The 9,758-nt window shown below is 50.6% G+C and overlaps 1 protein-coding gene across 3 annotated transcripts in view; it reads right to left on the minus strand.

Annotated features, from left to right (window-relative positions):
• Positions 1-9,438, minus strand: part of Pitpnc1 (phosphatidylinositol transfer protein, cytoplasmic 1) — a 265,357-nt gene extending 255,919 nt beyond the window's left edge. For 2 of the 3 annotated variants that reach the window (NM_001427418.1, NM_001427419.1), the window contains exon 1: positions 8,337-9,166. In NM_001427418.1, the coding sequence (NP_001414347.1) occupies positions 8,337-8,384 (48 nt within the window). In that variant the 5' untranslated portion in view covers positions 8,385-9,166. Of the gene's footprint in view, positions 1-8,336 lie in introns of all 3 variants that reach the window. The other variant, XM_039087430.2, reaches the window with a different exon arrangement.
• Between the last annotated feature and the right edge of the window lie 320 nt (positions 9,439-9,758).

The raw sequence follows: 9,758 nt of genomic DNA on the forward strand, positions 1-9,758 counted from the left end.
AAATCAGGCTGTCCCAAAACTAACGGAGCTCTGCCTGCTGGAGCTCTGCCTGCTGGGACATTACACCCTGGTTTTGTTTTGGTTTTTAACCTTTGAAGATTAATTTTGCGGGGATGGAGGTGGGCACATGCCTGTAATCCCAACCCTTGAGAAGCAGAGGGAGGTGGATCTGTGACTTAGAAGCTAGCCTACGGGGTTGGGGACTTAGCTCAGTGGTAGAGTGCTTGCCTAGCAAGCACAAGGCCCTGGGTTCGGTCCCTGCTCCGAAAAAAAAGAAAAAGAAAAAAAAGAAGCTAGCCTACTCTACAAAGTGATTCTAGGACAGCCAGGGTCAAAAAAGAGAGCAATCCTGGGTCAAATATTGTTCAGTGTTGTTGGGTGTTTTGGGTTTGGTTTTTTTTTTTTTTTTTTTTTTTTTTTGGTATTTTTTTCTTCATAGGTACGTGTCTGTGTGAGTATATGTCATGTGTGTGCTCAGAGGCCAGAAGTGGGCTCCAATCTCCTGTGGTTGGAGTTATAAACATTGGTGTCTCTCCTCCACTCCCATGTGGGTGCTAGGAGCAGAACTTCAGTTTGTTATTTTTGTTTTGTTTTTTTTTTTCTTTTTTTTTTCGGAGCTGGGGACCGAACCCAGGGCCCTGTGCTTGCTAGGCAAGCACTCTACCACTGAGCCAAATCCCCAACCCCCAGTCTTTTTTTTTAAAGAGTAGCAAGTGCTCAACCCCTGAGCCATCCAGCCTCAAGCCGCTTTTAATATAAAAGTACTTTGCACTCTAGGCCGATACCTTCGCTGCCTCACTGTATCGCAGGTCTGAGAGGGCTAGCGAAGACAGGATGGTCAGGAACCAAAGGGTTGGTTGCAGGCCCTTCCCAAGGTTCATTTCTCACTTTAAAAAAGGGGAGGCCCAAAGCTGGGCCATGCTGAGGCCCTGTTTGTGAGAGCTATATTTTCCATAATTTGAACATTTTTTGAAACGGCTTTCTATTTTCCAGATGACCAACTTTACAGCTCACAGTATGAATGATACACTTGAGCTTCCTCTACCTAAGAGTCTACAAAAACAAAAACAAACAAACAAACAAAAATCTCTGCGAGGCCTACGGATGGAATGTAGAATTTCCCTTTTCATCTCCCATAGGGTAGGATGCGCCCCACCCACAGCCTTCCTGAGCTCTGTTAGGTAAGATCCAAAACTCACCCTTTTTTTAACCAAGAGGAAGGGCAGAGCTGTTACCTACCTTTCAAAAGTTTTCAGGGTTGCCTAAACTATCCAGACCTCTAGCTAACAAGAAACAGGTCAACCCAGGCCTGCCAGGCACGGTACCATGCCTTCTCTCAACCAACTGAGGGGGCTGGAGAGATACTCAGTGAAGAGCTGTGGTTCCCAGCACCCACACCGGCTGGAACGCCAGTCCCAGGAGACCTGATGCCCTCTTCTGGCCGCCACGGTCACTGCACTCATGTGTTCGCCAACAGGTACAGACAGGAAAACGTTTAGCAAATAAATGAAAATATAAATAAAATCTTTTTCTTTTTTTAAAAAAAGAGCCGTCTTAGAGCTGAGGACAAAAATAACTGCCTAGGGGGTTGGGGATTTAGCTCAGTGGTAGAGTGCTTGCCTAGCAAGTGTAAGGCCCTGGATTCAGTCCCCAGCTCCGAGGGGGTTAAAAAAAAACTGCCTAGCATGCTCAAGTCCTCGACTTTGAGACCCCAACAACAATCTCCAACCACCAGCTTACTACCTTTCTATTCATTGTGAAATTCATAAACTACCACATCCAACTAGCCTTTGTTAAGAACAGTATGCCTTTCTCTCCAACTCCAGGCCGGGAATCTGTCCCACATGACAGGTGTCCCCTTAAATGACTGGGGAAGGGCAGTGTCCTTTCTCGCACAATCAACTTCCTGGCCCCAGCCAGCAGGCCTGCATCTGTTCCTTGTCTGGTCCATTAGTGCTGAAAGCTTCAGCGTGTGCATTAAGAGTCCACGCCACTCAGGAGCAAGACTCTGCATGCTAGAGAGCGGGGTGGCTCCGTGAGCATCGTTCACTGTGAGCGACCCCGGCACGGGGAGCTACTTAGATCAGTAAGAGATCAAACTGACGGTCCTGGTCTTGGTTCCTCTCAACTAGGAACAGTCAGAACATTAAAAGTAAAAGATTAAAAAAAAAATTAAAAGATGTTTCCATACTCTGAGGAATCTTTAGCCTTCATCGTCAAGGGTTCCACTTTATACAATACACAGAGTGGATGCAAGGATCAGCCATTGAAGCATCTTCCTAGGCAGAGAGTGGCGGCAAACGCCTTTAATCTCAGCACTCAGGAGGCACAGGCAGGTGGATCTCTGTAAGTCTGACGGTTGCCTGGTCCACAGAGCAAGTTCCAGAACAGCCAGAGCTACAAAGAGACACCTTGTAACAAAAAAACCAAACCAAGCCAAAAAAACAAACTCTTTCCTTCAAGGTCTGCAGGTGCTTGCAGAAACTCATCAGTTTCCAACGGAGAGGGAGGAAGAGAGGGGAAATGACCCCCACCCTAGCATCTCCATTCCCAGCCTTCCAGGGTGGCCTGCCCAGCTCCCATGATTCTCAGAAACATCATCAGGGGAACTCTCCTGGGGCCAGACGCTCCTGGGTAGAGTGGCGGCTGTCTACCAGAGCAGACCACACAATGACATCCTGTGTACACGGTTATCATTCTTCTTTTTGCTTCGGGTCCTTAAGGAGGCGGATGTTTCTGTTTTTCTTCATTGTGCAGCAAACCCCTAGAGACCACAAATAAATCCCTACCTGAACACATGCTAATGTGAGGGCAGTCCAAATATTTTTTTTTAAAGATAGTTTTGTGTTTTAAATAAATAAGAACTAAAATACGAAAATGCCTACCTTGCATTCTCTTTTGGATGGGCTTCAGTCTCTGGGGGAACACTTATCTCTTTATTTGTGTATTTATTAATTCATCTATTTATTTAGACAGAGTCTCACTGGGTAGACCAGGCTCGCTTTGAACTCATATATATTTATTTACGTGTACTGAGGGTTCTGATTTTGCTTTCCATGCCTGTGTGTCTGGTGCCCTCAGAGGTGAGAGGAAGGCACTGGAGCCCCTGGAACTGGAGTTATGGGTGGTTGTGAGAAACAGTGGGGATGCTGGTAACCAAGCCCAAGTCCTCTGCAAGAAGAAGTGTTCTTCACTGGCGAGCCACCTCTCCGGTCCATGGCCCTGAACTCTTCGTTCTCCAGTCTGGTGCTAGGATTCTAAGTGTGCACCATCACACTCAGGTAACGATGTTTGTTTGTTTGTTTTGTTTTTAGGTGCTAGGGTGATAACCGTGTGTGGTTCAGCTTCATAAATACTAAGCAAACACTCATTCACCCTAGACACACTTCATTAGGTTCTAACAGGAACTAGACTTTGGTGTCCCCTGGGTGGATACAAGGTCTGAATCTGCAAGTTATCTTCAACCAGAGAAGATCCAGTAGACATGCTATACACCGACACAAGGCTTAGGGATATAACATCTTCTACCAACAGGCATCAGATAGAGAGAGGGGGGGGGAGAGAGAGAGAGAGAGAGAGAGAGAGAGAGAGAGAGAGAGAGACTGTAGCCCTTACGGCACCCATGAAGCAGGATTCACGGGAGAAACCAGAAGCCCTATTTCAGCGCAGTCTCTACATTATCTATGGGTCAAGCAAGCAAAGGAATGAGCCCTCTGCAAGCCTGGAGCCCTCTAGAAAACAAGACATCGGAGTTGGGGATTTAGCTCAGTGGTAGAGCGCTTGCCTAGCAAGCGCAAGGCCCTGGGTTCGGTCCCTAGCTCCGAAGAGAAGAGAAAAGAAAGGAAAAGAAAAGAAAAGAAAAGAAAAGAAAAGAAAAGAAAACAAGACATCGTGATCACACACATCATGGCTAATAAACAGCACTTCCAAGTCTAAAATTCTAGAATCCAGATGTCTCACCATCCCCCACCTCCTCCCACTGCTTAACAACTTCCCAATGGGCTTTCACTTGACTCAGAGCTGACTGTATTTAACACCAGCGAAGTTTTCTATTTGTTTTGTTTGCTTGTTACTGTTTTTAATTAAAGTTAACCCATGAAGGGTAAGGAAAGTCTCATCCAGAAGGTACTTTGCCACCAAGCCGAATAACTTGGGCTCTATCCTCTCTTGGAATAAGGAGAGACCCTGCTCCTATAGGTTATCTGGACCTCTGCATACATCCCAAGCGCACACACACACACACACACACACACACACACACACACACAAACAGTTGCAATTTTGTTTGATTGTAGAAGGTCCAAGAGAGTTCTGTCAGCAATGTGGTGATGGGATGAGCTCCAGCTCCAGAGCCTCGAGGGGAGAAAACAGAGGAAGAAACAGGCAGATCTCTGGGGCTCACTGCCCCACCTAGCGTAGCTGACTTGGCAAATGGTTCCAGGCCAGTTTAAGGCCTCATCTTAAAAAAAAAAAAAGTTATCTGAGAAAGGGCAGCCAAGGTTATTCTCTGGCTTTGGCTTCAACTTGTATACCAGCATATATAATCTCAATTAATCCATGGAATGATACTTTTAAATTCCTTACACTGAAACTCTCAATCTACCCCCTCCTCGTGTGTGTGTGTGTGTGTGTGTGTGTATCTATCTGTGTGAGTTGTGTGTCTGTCCATGTGTCTGTCTGTATGTCTGTCTGTGTTGAGTGTATGTGTTTGAGTCTGAGTCTATCCGTGTGTGTGTGTGTGTGTGTGTGTGTGTGTGTGTGTGTGGCGCTGGTGACAAACCCAGGGCCTCAGCCTCCTCAGCGAGCCTTCCTCCACTGAAGCACATACAAGCATACCATTAACACCCTGCTTCAGACAAAAGCTCAGTGTTATTCCCCCCCCCCCCCCCCCCCCCCCCCCCCGTCTCACGGAGCTGTTCTCTTTCCTGGAACTGGGGAACATTTTATGTGTTAAAGTAAGACTGGAGAGAGAGTAGAAGTCAATACTATCTGTAACAATTCAAAGGCCCCTGGTTTTTTTTATTTCGATGACAGGGCTGACTGTATCTGTTTTCAAGAAATGATTTTCTTTTCCCTGGATTAAACACTGCAGAGCTCGGGGAAAGGGAAAACAAGTAAAGACATTACCAACATGCTCCTCCTCGCTTTGCCATTAACTAGTTTTGCAGCCGGGAACACAGCATTTAACCTTGTTCTGCAGGGGAGGGGGCAGAGAGAAAGTTTCATGGCTGACTTCAAACTTATTTTATAGCTGAGGATGACCCTAAAGTTTCCAATATCTCTCTCCAGCTCCCATCTCCCTACCACTGGGATCACTAGTATTTATCACTGTAGCAACCATGACAGGGATTCCCAGAGGCCACATGGGGTCAGGGGAGAAAGAAAAGGGACAGTGACCAGACAATGACTCTCCAAATCCCAGGCAGGCGCTTCCTTGGCAAAATCCAGTGAGTGCTACTAATTAACATCCAAAGTTAATCAGGAGCAAGCGCCAGAAGGTCCACACAGGTTGCACCAAGTCCAAAGGGAGTCAGAGGCTGAAGCAGGAGTGGAGCTCCCAGAGACTGTTTGATTTGCAGTAACGTCTTCTGCAGCCAGACACTTAGTTGCTCCCCAGCATTGAGTGTTAAGGCCGGCCAGCAGGGCACCACCATGGGACGGGGAGGCTGTGGGGTGGACTACAGTTCAGCCTCTCTATAAAGTGTCTGACATCTAGCCAGCCAAGTCTGCCTTCCTAACCCATCAACTGATTCGGCTAATTCAAAAAAATTTTTTTTCTGTCTGAGACCGCCCATCTAAACTGGCTTCGCATCTCTGATAAAACGTGGAGCAATTTCACAATAAGACCTCAGGCCGGGGATGTAGCTCAGAGGCAGAGGTTGAGCCTGCCCTGCTCAAAGCCATGTTCAACCTCCAGAACCACAAAGAGAATGAAACAAAATGAAAAGAAAAGGTAAAAAATTCAGAATATGACCTCACAGACTCATCCTTACTTTGGTCTAAGTAAGTTTCACGTTAAGCAATTTAATAATTATCCTATAGGTAGAGTCTGGCTTCCTTGGCCAATTAAGAAAGGTCATTCTAGACAGGTGTGGCAGTGCACACTTTTAATTCCAGCACCCGAGAGACAGCAGAGTCAGGCAGATCTCTTAGTTTGAGGCCAGTCTAAGCTACAGAGAAACCCTGTCTCAAGAAAGAAAAACAAAGAAAGAAAGCAAGGAAGCTGGGCTGGAGAGATGGCTCAGTGGTTAAGAGCACCGACTGCTCTTCCAAAGGTCCTGAGTTCAATTCCCAGGAACCACATGGTGGCTCACAACCATCTGTAATGGGATCCGATGCCCTCTTCTGGTGTGTCTGAGGACAGCGACAGGGTACTTGTAAAGTTAAAAAAAATTCTTGAAAGAGAGAGAGAGAGAGAGAAGGGGGGAGGGAAAGCCACCCCCTAAACCTCTCAAATGTAATTACTACACCGAATACTTAAACGTCGGGGGAATGCTCTAGCAGTTAAGAAAGGCGGAGCCAGGTGACATACACTTAATCCCAACAGACAGGTCTCCGAGTTGAGTTCGAAGCCAGTCCAGTCTCCGGTCTAGACAGTGAGTTCTAGGACAGCCAGGACTACATAGAACCTGACTCATTATTTGACTGAGTCGGCGAGCGCCCTAGGGATTGCACAGTCCCATCTATTACCACAGTCAAAGCTTCCAAACGGATTGGAAGCATGCGGACACCCCCAGGTCCGGTCGCCCTGGTCCTGCTCAGCAGTTCCAGAGGTGGGAAGACAGCATGTCCACAAAGCACCAGCACCAGGGAGGGGAGGGGTGTGTACGTCCATTCCCATTCATTTGCCTTTCTCCATCCTCCACAAAGCCGTACGCTGCTTCTTCATTGATAAGGTTAAGAGGCACCTAACTACCGCTTAAAACCCAGCTCAAAATGCTGCCACCCCAGAAATGCTAGCAAACTCTAAAGCTTGTTGATAAGGCTGGGGGTGGGGAGTGGGGCGTGGCTAAACTATCCCTCTCAGTCTTTGGCAGCCAGTGTCGAGTGTCAAGTGTTTTGTAAACTTTAGGCTACTTTGATCTTGCCTGGGAGGGTCCTAGGGTCTCTCTCACCTTAACACAGGCGCCAGATGCCGAAGGAAGATTACTACCACCATCCCGGTAAGGGTGGGGGGTGGGGGGCAGCCATAGTCTTTGACTGAGTAACACAAAAGCACAAGGCCCCTTTCACAAAGTAGTGAATAGATCACATGTCTGATAGATTAAATGCACCGGTTTTAAATACAAATACGTCGTGGATCGCTGATTTCATTTGTTGCCACACCAAACCACAGGATTCTTTTTTCAAACTGCCTTGTTTGGCTTCATATTCTGGCTATGTGGCCCTAGACAGACGCAAAGCACTTATGAAATATCCAAAGAGGTGGGGAGAAAGGGGAACGAAAACGAAGCCCGGGCCGGAGTGACCCTCACTGAGTCACCGTTTCCTCAATGGCGGAGCTCGCTGTTGGGGCGGCAGGGGGGGAGGTCGGGGGGGCGGAGGAAGAATCGGAAGAATGCAAGCTGACCTGCGCGTGGAGGCCGAGCCCTTGAGCAGGGAGCCCCCTACCCTGCAGCCCCGATACTCAGAGCCGGGAGGGCTGGGCCCGACGGCCTGGAGCGCCCTCCGGTGGCCGCGCCGCGGGCCCCACCACTGGGGCTCTTCCTAAGACCACGCTCCCCGCCGCGGAAGGAACGAGACACGCAGAAAGTTTCCGAGCCAGGCGGTCAGCAAAGGACAAGCCAGGTCCCGGAGGGAGCCTGGATGCTCGGACTGGGCAGGAGCCAGCGCCTAGACTGGAGGCGACAAGGAGAAATCTGGTTCTAAACGGACCCTCTCTAGGCCTCCGACGTGCCCCCAGGAGGGACTCTCGGCAGATCCCGACCGCGCGGGATATGTCCCTGCAAACCCACCTCGTAAAGGGTACATGGGGACAGTGGCTATCACCACGGCGGGGTACCCCGATACTCCGGCTGCAGAGCATGCTTGGAGTCTTGTACTCTGTGCATTTGCTTAATTGGAGGGAGGGGGCGCAACAGCTCCCTGTGACGCATTGTGGTCCCCAGTAATCTGATTCTAGATGTCCCCGAAGAGCTCACCTGGACTCCCCCGCCCCACCCCCACGCCTCCTTTCCTCTGCCGGGGTGACGAGTGGGAACAGCGAATCCCCAGCCTCCTCCCCTTACAGCCTCCAGGTTTGGGCGCCAGGGTTTCCCCGCCGCACGCAGTGGACCCGCCGGCCGAGTGGTGGCGGCTGGGGACCCGAAGCGGGCGAGGCCGGGCGCGGTGCCTACCTCGTCCACGGTGAGCGGCATGCAGATTCGGTACTCCTTCAGCAGCATGTTCCTGCCGGCCGCGGACCCCGGGAAAGAAGGGGGCGTCCCAACTGATGAGCAAGGCTGGAGCCCAGTGGAGGGCAAAAACGCTGGGAACCGGAGAGCGAAGCAGCCGGGGTGGTGCGCTCAGCTCCTAACTGCCTCCGGTCCGCCCCAGAGCATGTCAAGCTTCGGGTCCCGGTGTCTGTGACTCCCCCGCCTCCTTCCTCGCAGAGATCAGCTCTCCCGGTATTGCAAAGTCAGGCACTGAGGGAGGGAGACCCGCGGGAGACAGCTCCGATCAGCAGCCCCGGGCTGGTAGGCGCGGCTACCAGATCAGGACATGCCCGGCGGCGGGCAAGAGAGGCAAAAGGAAGGGGAAAAGGGATTTCCACAAATTCAAACAAATGCACAAAAGTCGCCCTCTCGATCCTCCTCCGAAAGCAGAGCTGAACCTGGCGAGCTCCCTTTTCTCCTACCCGTCTACCCTGGGTTAATGTCACCAGGAACACATTGCCGCGGGAGCCGGCGATGCTGACTTTCCAAACAAAGGCTCGATGGGCTCCTCTCCCCGGGCGGTAAACAAGATTTCCTGCTCTTTTTTAGGGCCAGTCCCCGAGTCTCTCCGGAGCTCAGCTGAGAGAGAGAAGGGAAACCGTGGCCGCCAGGGCTCTGCCCTGCTCTGGGCCCCGGGTGTCTTCAACCTCGGCGGTTGGCTGCCAGCGCCTTGCGCGCGTCCCCTCCCCCGAGTCCCTCGGCTCTGCGAGCTCCGTGCGTGCCCGTGAGTTTGCAGCCAGCTCGCCGCGACTGGAGAGTCCGCGCCGAGCTGCAGTGTGCCTGGGGCAGGGAGGTGGGTGCGGGAGGAGCGAGAGCGACGAGGCTGACATCAGCAGCGGCCGCGGCGGGGAGGGTAGCCCCATCCGGCCAATGGGGAAATGGCAAAGAATGTGGAGGATTTAAACAAAACAGCATGTCTCTCCCCGTCTGCTGCCAGACAGCCTGGGCTGTCCCAGAACCTAGAGCGGCTAGCGACGAAGAGAATCGCAAAGAGGGGCTATCCTGGACTCTGACAACGTTGGGATCTGTTTTCGAATGTACTCTGGGTGCCATGGGGCTCTCGAGTTAGTCGCTCTGGAAACTCAGTTTCCAAAGTGCACTAGTGCCCCTTGACTTTGGGGGTGGGAGCGTCTTTACAAATGCTCACAGCGAACATTTTTCTCTCTGATAGGGTAAGGCAAGGCCGAGGGCAAAAGAGGTGATGGTTTTACAGTATGTTTTTCTAATATGTTTTTAAGACGGAATCCTCCAGCAGTGTTGGTAAAAACAAAGTATAAATGCTCGCGCGCTCACATCACACACACACACACACACACACACACACACACACACAGAGAGAGAGAG

The sequence above is a fragment of the Rattus norvegicus genome, chromosome 10, assembly GCF_036323735.1.
Source record: "Rattus norvegicus strain BN/NHsdMcwi chromosome 10, GRCr8, whole genome shotgun sequence".
NCBI classification, from domain to species: domain Eukaryota; kingdom Metazoa; phylum Chordata; class Mammalia; order Rodentia; family Muridae; genus Rattus; species Rattus norvegicus.